At 45.8% G+C, this 20,995-nt stretch overlaps 1 protein-coding gene across 1 annotated transcript in view; it reads right to left on the bottom strand.

Annotated features, from left to right (window-relative positions):
- The window catches only part of RASAL2 (RAS protein activator like 2), a 158,491-nt gene that overhangs the window by 8,677 nt on the left and 128,819 nt on the right, over positions 1-20,995 (bottom strand). The window contains exons 6-14 of the mRNA XM_054384631.1: positions 20,372-20,525; positions 18,733-18,831; positions 17,387-17,941; positions 15,051-15,195; positions 11,650-11,794; positions 10,528-10,764; positions 9,654-9,855; positions 6,744-6,943; positions 4,534-5,395 (exon numbers count right to left, since the gene is read on the bottom strand). Of these exons, the coding sequence (XP_054240606.1) occupies positions 4,534-5,395; positions 6,744-6,943; positions 9,654-9,855; positions 10,528-10,764; positions 11,650-11,794; positions 15,051-15,195; positions 17,387-17,941; positions 18,733-18,831; positions 20,372-20,525 (2,599 nt within the window). The remainder of the gene's footprint in view (positions 1-4,533; positions 5,396-6,743; positions 6,944-9,653; positions 9,856-10,527; positions 10,765-11,649; positions 11,795-15,050; positions 15,196-17,386; positions 17,942-18,732; positions 18,832-20,371; positions 20,526-20,995) is intronic.

Raw genomic sequence — 20,995 nt, 5'->3', positions numbered from 1 at the left:
AGTGGCAAAGAGATGTGACATTGGCACTGTCGGATTTAGATGGTCTCTTGTAGCACAGACAGCCAGACTCAGCGGCAAAGGGAAGTCAGGGCCAGCAGTGCTTACTAGGAGAACTCTAAAACATCATCACAGGCTATCATCTTTGAGAGATACTGAAAAGGAAGCCAAGAAAACAAGAAACTCTTGGCCCAGCTTGGGGAAAACATGGCTTACTACAAATTCCAAGCAATTTTCCTGGACAAAGCCAAGTTTATATGCACAGGAATTAGCATAATTAGCCCTGAAAGAGCAACACTGTCTTCACTTTTTGAGAAATGTGAAAGATCAACTTCCCCCTGCCCTCCAACTGCAGCTTCATTTTGCACTCAAGCAGCTCCACAGATCACTGCTCCCTGGCAGGGGGATCCTGAGGTCTGAAGGAGGAGCTCTGTATGGAGACTGGCAGCTTTACAAGAACCAGGCAAGAGGGATCATGCCAACCTCTACTTCTGTTTCTCTTGCTCACAAGGAAAGGGCTGGTGAGCGCTGTGCACATTCTATGCCAGCTCTCGCCAAAGGATTTGCCTGCGGCAGCTCAAGTGATGAAGACTCCAGCACTGGAAGAAGCCTCAGCAAGGATAAAGGCAAACATCCCTGGATTTAGGCAGAGGCCTGTTGGCTAGAAGGAAGTCTTCACGGCAGCCAGGCTAACAGCCCTGCTTGAGTGCAGTGTGACAGCCTGGCAAAGCTCTCTAGCTAGGGTTGTCGCTGGCATTTGCTGTCAGGCAGCCATAACAAAGGAGACCAGCCACCAGCAGGCTCTTCTCAGAGGTTAATGCTTTGGCTTTAGGATTGTTGGAGGAATTAGGAAGAGCTATGGATGAACAGTGTCACTGTTCACTAGAGTTATGGAGGATTGAGAGAGCAGAAGGGTGACTATAAACTACACAGCAGCCTGTAACAGAGTGCCGATCAGCAGCAAACCTTGCCGAACAACCTTGCAAGCTGTAGGACAGAATAATTTCAGCAGCCAGATTCAGAAAGCCAACAAAGACCAAGTGGATGGCAAGCACTCCACATGCTAATGGGTTATGAGTTATACTCTAATAAGGGAAAAAAGAAAAAGCCAGCTAGGAACATGCATTAATACCCCTCTTTGCATCTCTTCCAGAGGAACACACTGACATTTCTGTTCCCACCTACCTACTAAATAGAAATGGAAGGCAAAAAGTGACCTCTCCCAGCAAACAAAGGGCCTAGCTCTATATTCAGGAACAAATGGGACTTGTAGAGAACAGAGTCTAATAATTATGTCGCCCACAAAGCATGCCCAGTAAGAACATGCCTAACTTCTCCCTTTTCTTGTTAAAATAAGAACAGAATTCCACAAGATGATTTGCAAGTAAAAGGATGCGATGGAATCTGCCTCAAAGAAATGCTGGCTACTGGCTTTGGCACACTTCAAGACATTCTCAAGGGTTTAGGGAAGGAAAGAACAAACTGATTTCTCTGAATAAGGCTGGAGCAAGCACTCTAATGAAACAATTAGTACAGAAAGTAGAGTGGAAAAATAAGTATATGCACATCTCCTTCAAGAGGGGGAAAGGAGACAGTCCGGAAGCCAGTCATAGTTACAAGCACCTATGAAGCTGAATATAGAAAGCAGCAAGAGAAGAGGGAAGTCTGAGACAGACACTTTGATGCTAAAGAAGAAAAGGTAACTTATATACTTGGGGGCAGCCAGCAATTTAAGATGCGAACAGCCAGGGGTCTGCAAACAGCTACCTGAAGGTTCCTTGTAAATACGCAGAGGGCAGCAACCACCTGTGTAAGGTGAACACACAGAGGTGGGAGAGGTACCACCTACACCTTCTCTTCCTTACCCTTACACCTTCAAAGGAAAGCCTTCTTGGCCTTTTTTGTGTAGGCACTTCCTCTAACAAGCCCTGAGGAAAGGCAGCTCCCCCAGCACCCTGCTGATTTTGGATAGGACATTGCACAGAACCATACAATGAAACTCAGCAGATTAGACAACACAGGTTCACATTGGGCACCTGAGAACCCCAAAGGGAGTTTATCCTTCAAATTTATCATTCTTACTGACCTAAAAATTTTGCTTTAACTATCAGCCCCTCTATGCCCAAATGTAAAACAAAGGCTCCAAAGCAGGACACAAACATACACACTTCAAATAACATGCAGTTACTCTTTTTGGTGTTACTAAGCTGGCACATTCAGCTTTGCTTTGTGATTCAGTGTTTCTGATCTCCTTGTTCTTTAGTTTTGAAGCCCTGATTGCCCCTGGGATCCCAAGCATCACCCAGATTTTCCTCCTCTCAACTGCAACACTGAGGAGTTTGCCAGGAAGGCCACACCAACAGGGATACCAAAACCTTTGGCAGAGCAGGTGCTCCTGCTGGCAACTAGGTTCTTCGGCTAGCTTTACCTTACAAGCTAAAAGCCTTCCCCCTGCATAACCTTCACCATCACTTTTACCAGCAAGGCTATGTCAGCAAGGAAGATCACAACCTCCTGTTCCTTGTGGATGTAGTTCCACCAGCAGCATAGGATCCTATCATAGAATAGTTTGGGTTGGAAGGGACCTTGAAGATCCAATTTCCCTGCCATAGGCAGGGACACCTTCCACTAGACCAGGTTGCTCAGCACCTTAACTTGCAGGGAGTGAGCACCCACAACCTCCCTGGTAACCTGTTCCAGTGTGTCACCACCCTCACTTGAAGAATTTCTTCCTATTATCCGATACAAATCTGCCCTCTTTCAGCTTAAAGCCATTCCCCCTTGTCCTTGACTACATGGTGAAGTTTCGCCCTCAAAGGCTGCAACTTTACCGAGTTAAGTTCTCACTCATGCCTGTGTTCAGGGCAGCATGTTTCTAGAAGGTCTTGTGGGAGACAGGACAAAAGTTCCTAGGTGAGGTAAATCAAACACGATCATGTTTATCCTCACAGTGATGACAGAAGCAGAGAAGAATTAACCCCAAGGAAAAGTGCAGGGGTTGCCTTCAAGAGCCTCACCATGCCCAGCTGACAAGTCTGTACGGATGAACGTGACACTTCTAAAGATAGCCACCACCCTCTGACCTGCAGATTGAGACATCTTCCACCTTCCAAGCATTTCAATACTCATCATCTCTTCAATATTCAAACTATTTTAGGAAGAGATTTTCACACAGAGCAAATCACAGCAGGAGGTGTGTGTTGTTTTTTTTCTGAAGGTAAAGGAATGTTGGCTTTTTGACAAGAAGCCCTTTTGATTTACAGTCACCTACGAACAACAGATAAAGTGCCTTAGGAGCTGGTGCACAGCAGCACTCCTTTCCAGAAAATGTTTGCATTATTCATTGTTTGGGATGATTAATGAAAAAGCAGGATTTATTTGGGGAACCGGCTGTTGCATCACGGTGAAATACAGACTTCTCCATGCTGAAGACAACTGCACTTGTTTATTATTTTGGCAGCAGTTTACCCTGTGATGTTTTATCTTTGTTTATTCCTTTGTTTTTAGGTAGCTGTGCTTTTAAATTAGCACCACAGAGCAAATGCAGTCTCACATGGCAGCCTTAACTACAATTGGGAACAAAGCTGCTGCTATTTCTTTTATTCAGGGAAATTCCCCAGTTTTGGTTTCTTGCAGCAGGCTTGCTGCTGCCTTGGTAAATGGAAGAGCTTTATTTTGGTTTTGATTTAGCACAAAACCATCCAGAAATAAAGGTACACTGGGTTTGTCAAGCTTGTAAGAGCAACGAGCATGACTTTCTTACACTTGCCACTGGCCACTTGCTAACGTGCCAGTGCTCTTAACTCGAAGATCAAAAAACTTTGAAGGTCAATCACAGAATTGCAGCATGGTGGGAGTTGGAAAAGATCTCTGGAGATCCTTTTGTAGGGGGCCTACAAGAAAGCTGGGGAGGGACATTTTATGAGGGCTTGTAGTGATAAGACAAGGGGGAATGGATTGAAGCTGGAGGAGGGCAGGTTTAGACTGGGTATTAGGAAGAAATTCTTTACTGTGAGGGTGGAGACACTGGAACAGGTTGTCCAGGGAGGTTGTGGATTATCCAACTCTGGAAGTGTTCAAAGCCAGGTTAGATGGGGCCTTGAGCAACTAGTCCCTGCCCATGGTGGTGAGGCTAGAACTAGATCTTTAAGGTCCCTTCCAACCCAAACCATTGTATGAATCTATGATTATCAAGTCCAACCCGCCTGCTAAAGCAGGGTCACCCAGAGCAAGCTGCCCAGGATCACAATGTCCAGGTGAGTTTGGAATCCCTCCAAAAGAGATTCCACAACTTCTCTGGGCAGCCTGCTCCAGGGCTCCAGCACCTTCACGGCAAAGCTTTCCCTTGTGTTTAGGTGGAACTTCCTTTGTTCCCAGTTTGTATCAGTTGGCCCTTGTCCTGTTGCTGGCAACAACTGAAAAGAGTCTGGCCCCATCCTCTTGATATCCTCCCTCTCGACATTGATCGGCATTGACTGACACAGGGATCAGCTAAACATCAAAGCAAGAAGCGCCTGGAGAAAGCCTTTTCCTTACCTGCTGTGTCTGTTGCCTTTGGATGGCCCTCACCTTGGGGACAGGGCTCTCTCTGGAGGACGAGGACTGCTGGCGGGAGCGGCTGCCGTTCTGCAGGGGCTCGGTCACCATGGCCCCGGACACCGCCGACATGCTGCCCGTGCTGCGCAGGGACGCACTGTGCGGCAACGACTGCGGGGCCTTGGCCCTGGCGCCCAGCCCGGCCTGCTCCATTTTGCGGATCTGCGCCTGGCTGCTGCTGTTCTGGCGGGGCAGGGCAATGGGGACGTGCTTGTCCGGGACCGTGTGGCGCCGGGAGAAGTCCTCGCTCTGCGTGCTGCGCTTGGTGAAGTCCTCCATGCTGCTGTTGCTGGGGCCACTCAGCTTGAAGTCTTCACTGTTGCTTCGGCTCCGGGAGCTGGCAGTGCTCAGGTTCTCCAGGCTGGAGTCCACAGAGGCCTTGGGCATGGTTGGGGGTGGGTTGTTGAGGTGGTAAACTGGGTTCTGGAAAGACAGAGGCTGGAGGCTGCCCTGTTGGTTCAAAGCTGGGTGCAGAGGCCTTCTCACCTGGGGAGCACTCTGGGGTGTGCTCTGAGTTTCCCACAACTGTTTGATGTTGGCCACCTGTGTGATAGAGAGCTGGCTGCCAGCCAAGCGCAAAGGCACGTCGTGCGTTATAGAAGCATGGTCACTGTGAGCTGTGTGAGGATCCTGCAGGTCCATGAGAGAGATGCTCCGTCCATTGGGCAAAATGCTTTCCCTTTCGTCCTTATCTGAGTAAGTCATACTCTGGGTGGATGCCTGCTGAACCAACAGTAAGGTCTTGCCCCTAAAATACCCATCTCCGTTTTCCTGTGTTGGAGACTTCAGCTTATGAAAGTCACTGTGGAGTGGAAAGGAATTTGGTTAATTTTTAAGCATCCAAGACCCTGAGACATCTGTCCCAGAGAAGTCTTTCTACTCATTTAACTTCCTCCCTAATTGAAAAAGCTTCAAGGAACCAGATTTCCTTTTATGAGCTCTGTGTTCAAGTCAGAATACATTTTTCCTTAATTACCACTTATCTTTGAGAACGGAGTTTGATTCAAGAAGTGCTTAATCTTTTGTATTTGTCACAGGTGAAACACAAACAATTCCCACCAGATCCACTCTGCCTTAGACGCTTCTTGTCTCAGACAGATTCCAGAGCAGTTCAGATCCCAGCTAACCCTCTTCCAGCATTGTGTGTTGTGGGACCCAGCAGGGGTTGTGTGAAGGCTCCTGTAGATCACAGGATCACAGACTCCTTTGGGTTGGAAGGGACCTTTAAAGGCCGTCTCGTCCAAACACCCTGCAGTGAGCAGGGATGTCTGCAACTAGATCAGGTTGCTTGGAGCCCCAAACAACCTGACAAGGAATGTTTCCAGGGATGGGGCATCTACCACCTCTCTGGGCAACCTGGGCTAGTGTCTCACTGCCCTCAGCATAAAATATCTTCCTTCTTCCTAGTTTAAATCTCCCTCTTTTCATTTAAAACCATCACCTCTTGTCCTGTCACAACAGGCCCTGCTAAAAAGTCTGTGCCCAGCTTTCTTAGAGGTCCCTTTACGTAATAGAAGGCCCTGAGAAGGTCTCCCTGGAGCCTTCTCTTCTCAAGGCTGACCATCCTCAAGATCTAGATGTTAAGCTCAGAGGTCAGATACTTCCACATGACAAACCTGGCCCTCATCCCTGACAGCACAAACACTGAACTGATAGCGCAGCATCCAAGTCCTTTGGCAGTTCTGCCATGTCACAGCTTTTTGGTTCAGATGAACTGCTATCAGAGGGTGAGAAATGCTGCACTGAACAAAGGAAGGATGACTTTCACTGTTCCACTGGTGACAGTTTCCACCAACAGCCCAGTCCTTCCATTTGCAGTAAATAAGCGACCTGATGGCCAGAAAGAAACATTCTGTCTGACCCTGCCTCCAGATACTCAGACTGGCAGTAAACTGCAAACCTGGCTTTTAGGCAGCTGAAGTCATTGGACTCCCAGAGACATGTTTAAATCCTGGGTTAAGTCACAAGCTTCAGGTCTCCACTGCCACCTTGTGCACCTCTTACGGGCACCATGTGTTCCCTGTGACAGAGGCCCAAAGTTCCTGGCTCTGACAGCTGGCAGACAGTCCAAGTGATGAAGCCCTCAACTCTTATCAGGCTTAGCAACCCCCTTATCCCACATCTTCCCTTAAGCTCTGGCTGTTACATACCCATCAGTGGGGTCCTCAAATATCTTCTGAAGCCCTGAGGAGAGACTGCCACTGACGTTTGGACTAGAGCTGTGCTCAGTGAAACGCCTCAGCTGCTGCTGAATCGGCGTGGGGTTGGTCAATGATTTGGTGATATCGGCAAGAATACGAGGCAGAGGTCCCAGTTTTGCCACGGTCGCCTGTAGGAAGGAATTTTCACCCTAATTGGACAACAAGCACCGCGACATCCGCCAGCGTTTTTGGTTTTTTTTTTTTGGATAACGATGCAGAGAGGCGGAGGGGTGGAGGTGGAAGGAAGGAGGGTGGGTGGTTGTGTGCGGGTGAGCCAGGACCGTAATGCAGTGTTACGGAGCAGCGTAACCACGGCGACGAGATGGATGGAGGAGACGAAACGGGGTGCAGCAGACATTGAGGAAAGAAAAGGAAATAGAAAAGAAATTAGGATTGACCCCAAAATAAAAATCATGCTCAATAACACAACACTGTTGCCATTCCAATGCAATACTATCATGCAAAGCAAACTACATCCAGGGTGGGTGAGGTCAAAGTGAAAACTACAGTATCTACTCATTAAAGGGCATTCAAAGACTACAGATCCAGCTAGTGGGGGGAACTTTCCAGGCAAAGGGTGTCGTGTGGTAAAGGAAATGCATGCCAACAGACAAGGGGATGCGGCGTTCAGGGAGTCATGAGAGGATTGCAAGGGTTGAGGGAGATGGGGAAAGGGAAGGTTTCCATTTCATAAGCCTTTAGCTTTTGGCATCTTATGCTGATGCCATCTTCTGTAGCACCCAGTCATCAACAATTAAGGCTATTTTCCCTTCCTAAAAGTGAAAAACAACTGCATGAAAACATCAATGATCCTCATTCCAATACTATCACATCAACCTGGGATTAAACGTGTAGCTTCAATGACATGTCAGCTCAGTGCTGGCCAGGCCTAGGATAAGAGCAGCTGACCTCGCAGCAAGGAAGGCTGCTTGGACCCAGCTTGCTGACCTCCCAGCAAGGAAAGACTCCTAATCTTTCTCCCCTCTTTGGGTCACTATGGGTTATAACACCTACAGGGTATCTTCAGGCTCTTGGGACTACAGGAAGAAGGTGAAAGTGCTGAAGGTTTGTAAGAAAGTAAAACTCTGCTTCCAAGACAGTGTTCTTTTCAAAGACAGCCTTATTTTTCCTCTAAGCAGGACTTTAGTCATTTTGGCCCCAGAGAACGGTCTTTTTACAGATACTTTGTGTCTATGAAAGTCTCACAGCACTTCTGTGTGTCTACTAAAGCCTCTGAGGTGACTTCTCTCACCATTTCCCAGTCATTATCTACAGTGAAGCAGTACTGCAATGTACCTTCACCCCTTAATTCTCTTTTCAGCAAACCACTAGACCAGATCCCAAGGGCCTGTCAGGATAGATCCATGCACCTAACTCTCTAGAGAAAGGACAAAGCACATCTGCTTTGATGGCTTATCCAGCTCTGGCTCCTCCCTTTCCTCACTGCCCGAGACATTTGCAACAGTTGCATTCAGAGAGCAGCTCACAGTGACCAATAACAAACTCAAAGATCCATTTGCACTTCTAAAGGCTGGAGCTGGACTTCTCTTAACCTGGTGTCTGACCAGCCTGGACGGACACAGCAGTGCTCCCAGCACGGGTGGGTTTAGCCCAACTGGTAGATATGGAAGGTCTGGTTTTTAAGTGCTCACTTTGCCTGTTTTCCTGAGACTGCTGAACTGTCTTTCTAGATGACTTTGCTGTCTGCAACATTTTGAATGTACACTGTGCGCACATATGAAGTAAAGGGAAAAACAAGATCACAAATTGTTATCAAACTCAGATTAACTAAGATTAATATATATTTATTCTGATGCAAGAAGCTCCTTCTGTTTTTCTTTCTGCTTTAAATAATGTACTGTGAGAAAATAGAGACCCAATAAATAACTATTTTGGCAAACCTTAATGCAATAAAAATATGAAGAGTGTGCTGCAATTCTTCTCATCTCTTCAGTTTAAAAAGATTAATATAAATGGAATATGGACAAAATAATGCACCAATAAAAGCTGAGATATGGAACAGTTCCAAACATTTGAAAAAAAAAAAAAATCATGACTCACAGCTCAGCTTTTCTGAGTCTTTTCAACTACCTTTACTATCAAGGTTTTAGTGATTTTGGATCCTGTAAAGCCATATAGCTAAGGAAGAGCAAACTACTGCCTCTTCTTCTGCAGCTAAATGGGAGCAGTGCTGATTGTTAGTGGTGTCTACTGCAATCAGCAGAACAGAATCTGGACAACCCTATGACCCCAGCACAATACATGGCAGAAAACATCTTTTTTCTGCTATGGGATAAATTTGAGAGTGCATCCTCTTGTGCACTACAAACTAATCCAAAGACTACAGAAATGAGGACATATCAGCAGTCTTTGGATCCAGTCTTTTATGAGAATACCTCTGCTTGGCCAACACATCAGAGATGGGTAGGGTGTGGTTTGAAGCAAAGCCCCTCCAGTAGTATCAGAAAGGGCACTGCACCAAGTTCATTTTCTCTCCAAACACCCTTCTCCTTTTTTCTAACTCACTTATGAGAAAGGGCTGGCTGCTCAGGGAATTCCAGGTCTACTTTGAAGCACTGCCCTCTCCACCACTGCGAACAGCCAAGCCTTACTTATGGCTCTGCATAGTGTTTGCACTGTTGCTGAAGCCCAACCACTTCACATGCCCTGCTTCAGGCCTTGAGCTGAAATTGTGGCAAGAACGATTGTGAAATATCACTATTAAGCATTCCTCTCCAGAGCTGTTGAATAAGTTCTCCCCAAAGCAGGCTTCAGCTGCTCCCTTGATGTTTCCTAGTGTTTACTGTTGCTACGATACAATCGCCAGATTCACCCTCCTGGGCCTCTACTCTGCTTTACCTTATCAAGTTGGGACACAACCTCCCATAAGAGGGAATGCAAAACTGAGAGCTCTCGGCCCAGGTCAATGTAGCCCTCAAATCCAGGCATGTTTGAGATGGTATCTGGATTAGAGATCTCCAGGAGAAAACGCTTCATTCCTCCCCACTCGTGTTCCAAAAAGTCATTCATGAAGGCCATATACTCTTCCTTATTACCAAACCTGCAAGAAAGGGACAAGAGTAAACTCAGCCAGTAATCTCCTCATAAAACACAGCATGCAAGTCCTTACAGACAGTTACTTAACTGCTCAAATGAATATTTGGTCTGGGAGAGGAAAAAAATTAAAAGGCCAGTTTAAGAGTTTCACTGCTTTCTTGGACTTAAATACTAGTAGTTCACTGTTCATATGCTCAGGGGCTCAACCCATCTCTCCCCCCTCCTTCTCACATTCTTTCTCTTCTCCCCTTCTCTGCACCCCCTCCCCTCCAAGAGGCATGCCTTTTGTGTTGTTCAGCTGGGAATTCTGGAGGAAGAAAGGAGGAAAATCATGATCCTTGGAGGGAACAGGCATTCTTCTTTTTGAAACAGCATATACACTGACATGCTAATGTATGGCTCTTCTTGGTTTTTATGCCATGTCCCCTCTACTGAATTCAACACAGCCCAAATCTGCATCTGAAAAGGAGAATTTATCTAGCTCAACACTGAGGTGTCTCAAGGGTTCACATAGGAGCAAGAAGTTTCCTCCTTTTCTAAAGCTGACTCAAATTTGACAATCAGCTGCCTGCAAGCAAGACTCCCAAGCAGGCCTCTCTCTCCTCCTTGCTCCACAGTAACCCGAAGCGACTTGCAGCCCCCAGGGCGCAGTTTTTGTTTTACTGCCACCACCTACTTAGCAAAATTGGCGAGGTTCTGAATGACTTTAGCAATGAGTGTCAGCGTGCGAGATGTCCGGTCGTCGGGGTACTCCTGCATCAGGCTGAAGAGGCTGGGGGACATGATAGCAGGGCAAAGGAAGCGGAGGAAGAGGGAGGCGCTGATCAGGCGCTCGCTGATGTCCTGCTTGCCCCTGCTCAGGCACTGCTGCTTCCAAGATGCAAATACCTCCTTCAGCTCACGAGGGAACACGCTGGAAAACAATAAATCAGGAAATAAAGTTACATGGGCAATGAGATGCAGCAAGTTGAACGGGTGACCAGTCACCTGAAATAATTATCTGCGAGAAAACATCACTGGCTCTATTTTTTTACCCCCTCTTTTCTCTCTCTAGACTAAGAAATGTCATTAGGCATCTATTCTTAGATCCCCATTTAATTTGGTGATACTGAAGTAGTCTTTAAAGCATCCCTTGTTCATATATGTTAAGTGAAGCCATTTGCAGACACGACGATTTGCAAGCTAAGAGCTACTTATTCATTGCTACCCTGCAGTAGGCAAAGAGATAGAACATTAAAAACAAACTGAACCCAAGTGAACTCATCTCCATAACTGAAATTTTTCTTGTTAAAGCTCTCTCAGTACTCTGGATGTGGCTCATCCTGCAGCAGAAAGGCTCCTCTTCTTTCACTGCTACTCAGAGGTTAATACAAATCTCTCTGCCAACATTTCCTCCCTGTCATTTCCTATTTGATTCCACAGATCTGAAGGGTCTGAAAGTTTCTCATACACATCAAAACTTTCAGCTTTTTAGTCCAAGTTAAAGCTAAGCTGTTATCTTCTCACTTTATTCCCTCCTAGTCACAACTCAGTATGTGTTCCCTTGGCAGAGTGTTTCAGCAGAAGCTCTCAGGTATGGTGTGTGGGACTTGAACCCCTTGATTTGGGCACAAGTTTCACCTGCAATATGGTGTCACACGTAGGAAGGTAGTGAGGAAAGGAAATGAAGGCAGTCTCAGAAGATGGATGGGTCTGTGCTACTTCCCTGTGCAAGGCTCTTTTCTCCTCTTCAGAGGAGGAATGGGCTCCCTCTAAGGCAATGACCTAATGGGAGAGAAGGGGAGGGAAGATGCCTCACCAGTAAGAATTGATAATCTTGCAGAAGGCCAGCTCACAACACATTTTCAGGTTGCTCTGATGATCTGTTAATTCACTGGATGAACATTTGCTGGGGTCCACTTCACAGTTTTCATCTGACTCATACAAAGCCTTGATAAACTCCCCTGGACAAAGGGAAGAGGATAACAAACCAGGGTCGTTACATGAAAAGCCTCCTTGACACACCTTTAAATCCTGCTTATGTCTCTCCTTGGCAACTGTCTCTTCTGCTCCCTGTGTCTGCAGTACAGCTTCCAGACACCAGATGTTGGGGACACGACTCCTCCCAGCTCCTTCAGCGCAGAGCGCTTGCCGCAGCAGATCAGTCGGCTGGCGCTCTGATGCTTCAGCCTCTCGTGCCCTCGCTGCCCCCAAACGTAGGTGCAATAACAGGATGGCTTTGCTTAGAAAGCCTGCAGACACTTCACTTACAGTCTGAAGAACAGGATTTGACTTTGCACTTGCAATGTATTGTCAACTACAAAATCACCTACTGCCTTAGAAACGAAGCTGTGCTATTTGTCTTCATAATTTCTGCAGGAAATGCACTTGACAATGTTATTTATTGTTATTATTTCTAAATTTACCATTTTTTTTTCTTTAATTTAAAGAAGTGTCACCTTGCTTTTGAGTAAGAGTAATACCTGAGTGCCAGCTGGATACTTCTAATCTCAGCCTTCTTTATCAACACCTTACAACATTTTTATAGCTGGCATCTTTCAAATGCATCCTTAGCATTTCTGTCACCCTCATCTTACTCATCACAATGGAAACTGGATGCATACAGAACCAGATGAAACTTCCTTGGTCTGACAGGTTGGAATTAACTGCTTGACTCTTTTCCCTTCTGTATATGCCAGCACATAGTGTCACATTTAAGCTGTTGTTGCTCACCATGAAAAACTCTCTATTTGTGCATATAATGCTTCAACGTCTTCTAAGTTCATTTCCTCAGATGATCCTGCTGGCTCCAAGCTAACGCCACGAGGCTTGTTTGTGCAAAAGGCTTTGGGGTTTTTGTCTTTGTTTTCATCCAAACCCTTCAACACCTCCCCCCCGCCAAATCTCAAGTCAGCAGTGTTCTTGCAAGCAAAGCAAGCAGCACATTTTTCTTAAGCTAGTTGTTTTTATTTTTGTTAGGGTCCAAAAAAATTTCTGCTGAGGGCATCTAGATCACTTTGCAAAACTTCCAGCATCGCCTCTGTTGAGCCAATTCTGTTCTAACTGCTGTTTACTGGGCAATATTTTTGTTTCCTTAAATAAATCTGAAACTTGCTCTTTGTGGCTCACAAGACTCTGCCTTAATCACACATTAAAGATGCTCCTACAGATGCATTAAATAGCTAATGCCAAGCGTAAGGCTGTTAATCCTTCCCAAGAACATGGCATCTGAGCAAAATGACATTTAAAACTTGACAAAGAACTAGATGGGTACATTGTCACCAGCAATCTTGTCACCAGCAATCTTGCCCCGAGCTACAGACATGCTGGATGACCTTAGGGGGATTTTCCATCTCTCCTGTCTATGATTTGCCATCTTATCGCTCAGCACCAGTGCTCTAAATGATGTATTAGAGGTCATTAATTTTAAAATATTTTTATGTAATTACTGCACATTAAGGGGCTGCAGGCAAATGGAATATGCAGGCCCCACAGCTGATTGCTGTCTGCTGAAAAGCAGAGTACAAAAAGCAGTGTGCTGCTCATTTCTCCACACCAGGCGAAAGCCTAGGACTGTGACTTATGCTCAGTGGTGGCACCCATGGGACTAAGGCTACTCGAGCAGGCTCATTACACTTAAGAAATGGCCAAAGAGCACATAATCACAGACCTGCCTGTGCTGACCCATGGAGCACCCATTTAGCCAACTTTCTCTTTGATGGCCTGCCAGCATCTGGGCTTGCTGAGGACAAGCAAGGCTGTGGGGAAAGAAAGCTGCCTCTTTCTTTTCTATTTTTTTGTGAAAGGATGTGGTGTGGGACTGGGCTTTAGCCTGATCTTGTTTCTCTTGTATCAGTTTCCAAAGCTTGCTTCTTCCAAGAAACAACAGGGGGATGGGTGCCTTATTATGCAATAGTGGGTAACAAAGATTGTGTGGAGTTGGTAAAAGTCGGGCTGGGAGTTTCTTTGGAAGGCAGCAGGCACATTTTCAGTTCTCTTTATTGCAATACCAGTTGTGTGGACAGTAATTTCCAAGGCAGTGGCTTATGACCAGAGCAGAACCTTTCGGTGGAAAGAGCACAATAGCAGAATTACCAGAATCCACCCTGGCATGTGACTGTGGACAACAAGACCCTATGGGAAGAATGGCATAGGACATGCCAGGCTGGCCAGGCACTTTTACTGCAGTGATGAATAACGAGCATTTTGGATAAACACAGGCAAGAGGCTCCCTAGACAGCCTGCTTCTTGGTCTCCTGGTCTGTGCTGCTCAGTAGCCCTGCAGCCTTATTTCCTCTAGCCATGTCTTCAGGATTGTTGTTGGGGCAAGGTACCAGTATGAAAGGTTAACACAAATGTTACAAATTCATTGCTCCATGGCAAAGGTAAGGGCTGAGTAAGTCCAAGGGTCACTCTGGAACATGCCAGCGTTACTGGCAGTTGCAGCTGAAGCATCTGGAAATGAGTTATCTTGTCCTACCTGCACTCAACCCAAGCACAAGGTGGACATCTCACACTCAGCACTTGCTAAGACATAGCTGACATTTGCTGTGAACTACAACAGCAAATGAAGGAGACTGACTGGAGCTGCCCCAGCAATCAGCACTTGTGGATGAGCACTTTGATTGTCATCAGATATCCCTGAATGACTGGTGCCTCTCCCAGGTGGTGGCATCTCATCCTAAAGTGAGTGCAGGAGCTTCTTCAGCTTGAAAGAATATGAGAGAAGCATGTACTTTACATTCATAACCCTTCCTGAAACTTCCAACTAATTGTATTGCACATGATACCAGATTCGCTGCTGACACCATGACACAGGTATGGTCCAAATCCCTTTTCTAAGCCTGTTTGTGTGTCAGACAGAACAATCACCATTGCCCACAAATCAACTGCAGCATTGTACCTCTTCATCCCAACAAGAGACAAAAAAGGTTACCCAGAAAAACATAACATGGTGATACAAACTTTAAGTCAGTCTTAGCTCTGTCAAATCAAGTTTGCCTTGCCTTGGGTGCTGCAGGCACCAAAGAACATTTTGCTCTTTCTGGAGGAAGGGCATCAAGAGTAAGATGACATATAGTTTGCTGTCTGGATACTAGACACCTGGGCTGAATGCTGAGGCAGTTCCTTCCCATCCCACATTCCCAGGTGCACGAGGCTTCAGTCATGGTTCAGAGAGGACAGGTAACCAAAAGAGGTGACAGAGAGGCATGTTCTTACCAAGTGCATCGTGAAGGTACTTCTGCCCTACCAACTTGAGGTATTCCTCAATAGCTTTGGTAGCAAGTGTGTTCTCCCTGAAGATCAAGACATCATGCTCCCCACAGCGATCCACCTCAGACATCACCAAATCTGTCAAGAAGTCCTGAAGAATAAAGGTCAAATGACAGGAGGTTATTTTAACCAGACTTGGTCATTCCAGGCCAACTGCAGAGGTCAAGCAGGAAGGATGAACAGAAGAGCTGCAGCTGGGACAGCTGCTCATCTTGGGCCAAGGGATGCAGGTGCTACATGTAGTGTGAGCCAGGTAAATCACTACATCTCCTCTTGGGTTTATTATCCTTATAAAATTATATAGAACACATATCATAAAGGGAAAAGACTGTAAAAGAAAACCTCATGGCAAAGCTCATGTTTCAGTTTAGGTCCTGAATAAATCCTCTCACCAGTTTGTTTGCCAGTGCCAGTGTTATATTTATCTTTTAATACTGAATATTGCACAGAAACTTGGATTTAAAACTCCAAAATGGAAGTCAGGCACGAGCTCTTACAGCTTGCTGAAATCTGAGTCAGAATGGTTTGTACCAGTTAACTTCACAAACCAAAAGTGGTTCAAGCTTTGGTAAAAAGGTTAACATACTTGGTGTGGATCTACACAGCTTAACTTGAGCTGTACTCAAATGCCCAGGCAGGAACCATCAGCAAGTCTTGATATACACTGAACAACCTCTTGATATAGGGCCTAAGACTCCAGTATTACTCATTTCCTGAAGTGATAACTTTATGTGAGCCAAGGACATGCAGCATTTCATAAGAAATACTCAGTGTTTTGCAAGACCCAAGTTCAGCCATCATGAAGTTCTCCAGTAGAGCAAGCATACTTCTCCCTGTAACACCCCTAAACCCCTACCCTGAATTAGGGCTGAGTGATAACTGACTTGCTAGTTCTGCTGCAACCAGAAGCAACCTCCAGACAGTTCAAAGAGTGCTGCTGTACAGTTTTATAACCCATTAACTACAGAAGCCATAATGCACTGAGTGTAAAATATGCAGAATGAAATTATGGATGATAAATATAGACTAAAAAGACACTTTAGTACTCTTGGTTTTCAATCCATTATTGCTGTTCATTTTCAGCAAAATCGGAGAGATTTATTTTCACCTGGTGCCAACTGAGTCACCACCAACATGGTGTGACCTGGAGATGTACCCTCTTTAGGCTATGGCAGCCCAAGCTGCTCAATGCTCCCAGCAAGCAAAAAGTTCAACCATTCAGACAAAATTATAACACTAATTTCCCTACCTGTTGCAGATAGCACCACAGGAATCCAGAGCCTATTTTCCAGTAGCATTTCAACACAACCCTCCAGGAGCTACCCCAGCTACCAGCCTCTCTTAATCAGAAAAGGAATGGGTTCCTATCACACACAGCACCAGCCCTTGAGACATATGTCAAGGGGAGAACAGCAGAGTGTGGCATGTGATTACACAAATGTAAAGGATGTTTTTGGAGCAGTTAAATTAGGATGTCCCTTGGATGTTGCTTATGGTTGTCCTTACACCTCTCCAGCCCTCTAACTTGTGTTTGGATGTGCTGAATTTGCCCTAGCTGCATTACTGGAAGGAGCTGGCCACAGTTTGCTACTACTCACATGCCCACTTGGCAGGCAGCATCCAGATAAATCAATGCTTGTTAATGCTTCCCAGAATTTCACAAGACCTGCAGGATATTCTACCCCAAAAACCTGAGGCTCACTCCAATTGCTGCCTCACAGAAAACCATCAGCATGAACCCAGAAGTCCTAGGTATGTCCTTGGGGCAGGTGGGATCACCTTTAACTGAGTATAGATCCTCCAGATAGCCATTCAAACGCCGACCACATGATTGCTAGCATCGATTAGCTGACTGAGCACTGAATCAACAATGGCACCCTGCCACTCATTGGATGAGACTTATTTATAGAATTAATTCCCTGGTTTTCTAATCTCTTGCTTACTTATCCTGTGTCACGATTTTGGAAACGCAGAAAAAGCTCCTGAACACTCTAGTGCAGGCCCTAACTTCTCAGAATAATGTGAGCTTATATAGGCCTCCCCCTTATACTTTCTACACAGCATCTTTAATCTGTGTATCCCTTCTAATCATTGTTGGTATCATGCCTGTCTGTGCCTCCCTGGTAGATTCAATTGCCAAGTCTTTTCAGCTACTTTTGAGACCCTTTTCTCAGCCCTACCCCATCAGGCACCTTCTGCTGTTGCTGATGGTCATGTGCTTTCTAGATTCTAGCTGAAAAGACATCGCCTCTCAACAGGGGAAGGGAGGTGCCAGCCCTTACCTTGGCTCTCCCGGTGCTCTGCAGGATGTGCACCAAAGCACAGGCCATCTCCTCCTTGTTCCTTACGCTGATCACGGGTTCCAGCACGGAGCAGAGCATGGTGTAGTTGCTGGTAACAAACTCTGCAAATTCCTTGTATTGCTCCATGGGCAAGATGGTGATGGTCTGGTAACGGGACTTTATCCGAATGGAAGGCCCCCCTGATTTCCCTTTGCTGGGGGTAGGTGTGCTGACTGGGTACCATTTTTCCACAAACTGGCGACCGGTTACGCTGGTCATGGGAATGTTGACCAGGCCTACGTAATTATTCTTGTCCTTTTTCTTCTTCTTCTCCACATCCTTGTAGATGTGAACTGTGATGCTGTGAAGAGGTGGGAGGCCGTAGAACTCAAAGTGCTCTCCCCAGAAAATGTTATCTGCTTTTGTTTTGCTGGTGGTGCGGGCAAAGAGGGTGTCATCGAGGCACAGCTCACAGAAGTACTTCTTCTTGGGGGCCAGGTCCTTTGCCTCGATGATCCAGAGACGGAGCACATTTTCAGCTCGACGGCAGTTGTCCTGTGCAGAGAAAAAGAGCTTAGCTTTCATTTGAAATGCATAAAATGGGAATACTTTGTCTTTGAAAGCAGCAAAAAAGGGCTGCCTTTGGTGTCCAAGGCAGGGACAGAGTCAGAATTGAGAATCATACTCTCTGAAGATCAGAGGATGGGAAGCTCTAGAAAACGGAACATTTTCTAAAATAGAGGCAAAGATCTGTCTTTGGCATGTCAAAGGTAAGGACTAACATGTTTTTCTTCTCAAAAACCTGTATCTGAAATGGGTTAGAAAACAAACACTCAGAAGCCACTGGACTGGCGTGGTGGCATGCTGTGTTGTTTACTCTGTGAGTAACTCTGAGAGCACTGTTAGCCTGTCCTTCACAGTTGGTATGCCAGCTATGGAGGTGACTTAGATACTTCCAGCTATCAATAATTTGACTTCCTTTTTCACTCTGGCTCGAATTCCTTACTTTGTTTTTCCCCAAACTCTGTCACACAGTAAAGCATGAAACCTGGGAAGCCACATCCCATCCTTCTGAGGTGCCTGGCATTAGAAACTCAGTGTGAAACATCAAGCAGGCAGTGGGGCAGGGAGCAGGAAGCACACTGACATGTATTTATCCATTAAAGGTTTGACCTACTGCACTCACTAGAACACTACACAACTGCTTGTGATACACTGATGAGCAGGCTTCTTCCCAGACTAAATTAATTGGGGATGCATCTGTGGGAAGCCCTGGTGCACTGGACTAAAATCCAATCACACCACCTCCGTTCCCCTGCTAATCTCATTGCTGCAGTTGCTGTTACCTTATTTGGCTGCACTGTTCTGCGTAGGTTTTCCATCCACTTGTCCCGCTCTGCTGCAGAGGAACAACTGAAGCATTTACTGCCACTGGAGTAGGTTACCTGCAAGATATAAATGGCAGGGTGAGTTCAGGCAAGCCTAGGAGACATGTAAGAGGCTGCAAGAAGCAAAGAACAAGATAAGCAAAGCTGGAGCAATGAAGTAAGTATGAAAAAGGCAGGAAAACAGTATGGGAGCCTAGAAGGGAGAGAGGGGTTAAAAGGCTCACAAAATGTAGAGAGAAAAACTCAGTTCAAATGAATATAAAACTAAAGAAATTATGAAGAGCACCAGAGGTTTCACTTAAATACTTTTAAACAAGGCTTTAACCAGCCAGTTAATTTACTTTTTAAAAAGCTCTTAAATGCTTGCAATTCTCCCCCGTAGGTCCCAGAGGCAGCTGATTTGGTTGCTAACAGTGGACAGACAGACAGAACTAGCTATGTATTAATATAAGGCAAAATACACGAGAAAAGGTATCTTCAAGAAATATAAAATGTTTCCAAGGGTCCATATATACTGCAATGATCTAAAACAAACCAGAGGGGTTGTGCTCTGAGCCACACTGCCTTATGTAACTCTGCTTTCAGGCAGGAGGGACCCACCTTGGTTCTTTCACTTGTACATGGCCTGACAAGCTTTGTTTCCTCTTTCCATTCATTGGTGCCCACAATCAAAAAGCAGTTTGAGGCAACAGCCTCAGAGTTAAGTTGTTGCCAGATTTTCCACTCATCTCCCTGAATCTAAGCAAGCTGGAAAGCGCTTCCAACCAGAAGAACGAGACTGAAGCGAAGAGGAACTGTTCCTCGATATGTCCCGAGGGAGAAGAGCCTGATGTGCTGGTTTTCTGCCAGAGCAGTTTTCCAGGCTGTAAACAGATCTTTGTTCCAGGAGTTCAGACGCATCTGACTAACCCTGCTGAAGACAAGACTGTCACCTGCCTCTGCCACGACAGGTTACCATGGCCTTGGATGCAGCCACTCAGCTGTTGGTCCAGCAAGATGAGGACTCTGTTCAACCATCCCACCTGTTTCTGAAGCTAAGCTGGAAGCCACATGGTTCTAGGCTGCAGCCTGTGCTGAAAGAGCAAGAGGAGCTTTGCACCCTGCTCCATGGTGCAACAGACACATCCACAGTTACTGGAGCTTCTCCTTTATCAGTCAGAGAAGGGGCTGAGCTAATGGAAGGGGGCTCTGACTGGAAATCCCATTTCTCAGTTACGGTATATTTGCTAAATTTAATTTGAGATGAATTTGGAGAGGATGAACACACAGCTTATGAACAACAGCATGTTCCAACCACCCATTTGCATGCAAACTACAAATGCCTGGATATTTATCAAATTAAAGAGAATTTTTTTCTCCCCCCCCCCACCCCGCCAAGTAGAAGACTTGATAATTGAAAGAGATTTCTCTCCATTGAGTGATTGATGCCATTATTCTCACAGACTTTAAAATCTCATGCTGGTTCACAGCCCCCACCCAGACTTTGGGATAGCAATGGCTGCTGGCTGTTCTCTGGTTACAGAAGCACAGAAGCAGGTACTGCAAGGCTCAGACTGACAGCATGTCAGCGGCTCTGGGGCTGGGGATCATTCTTTACCTCAAAGCAGAAGTCTTGTCCAAGGATACTGCTGTGAAGTGGTTTGACAAAGACTTGCTCTTCTGCCCCAAGATCCAGAGCCTCCACAGCACTGCCTGGGCTCAGTAAAGACTCATGTGAACGTGACTCTTTCAGCTTTGGCAATCCACGTGACCTGTGGGAGCGAGAACAAGGGGGGAGAGGAAACACTATTTTTCTCACAATTATCAAAAGAGCTGGCAAGGCCCCAAAGAAAGCTGCAACCTGGTGTTTATTCAGAACAACTTCTACAATTAGCCTGTAAACGTTATGAAAGTAACATTACGCCAGCAATCCCAGACTCCTAATATCCAGCTATGCAAGCCCAGGAAGTCCATTCCCACTGACCTAGAAATTGGAGATGCTGAGCCATTGGTGAAAGAACAACAGCAAAGCAAAAAAGTTCAGAGCTCACTGCTAAAATTTAAAGAAATCCTGTGGATGTGTTTGGATCTATTACTGAAAATATTGACTACTGCCTAGATCAGTAGATGAATGCTGTGCATTAACACAAAAAGCACACCATGCTCTAAATTGCTAAACAATGAAGATGAGAGCCACAAGAGATGAACAGCAGATGACCTTTCTGCAATACACTTGAGTTTT

Source organism: Indicator indicator, chromosome 10, assembly GCF_027791375.1.
Source record: "Indicator indicator isolate 239-I01 chromosome 10, UM_Iind_1.1, whole genome shotgun sequence".
Lineage (NCBI taxonomy): Eukaryota > Metazoa > Chordata > Aves > Piciformes > Indicatoridae > Indicator > Indicator indicator.
Note: the sequence above shows the minus strand (reverse complement) of the source record. Positions and strands in the feature narration are given on the sequence as shown.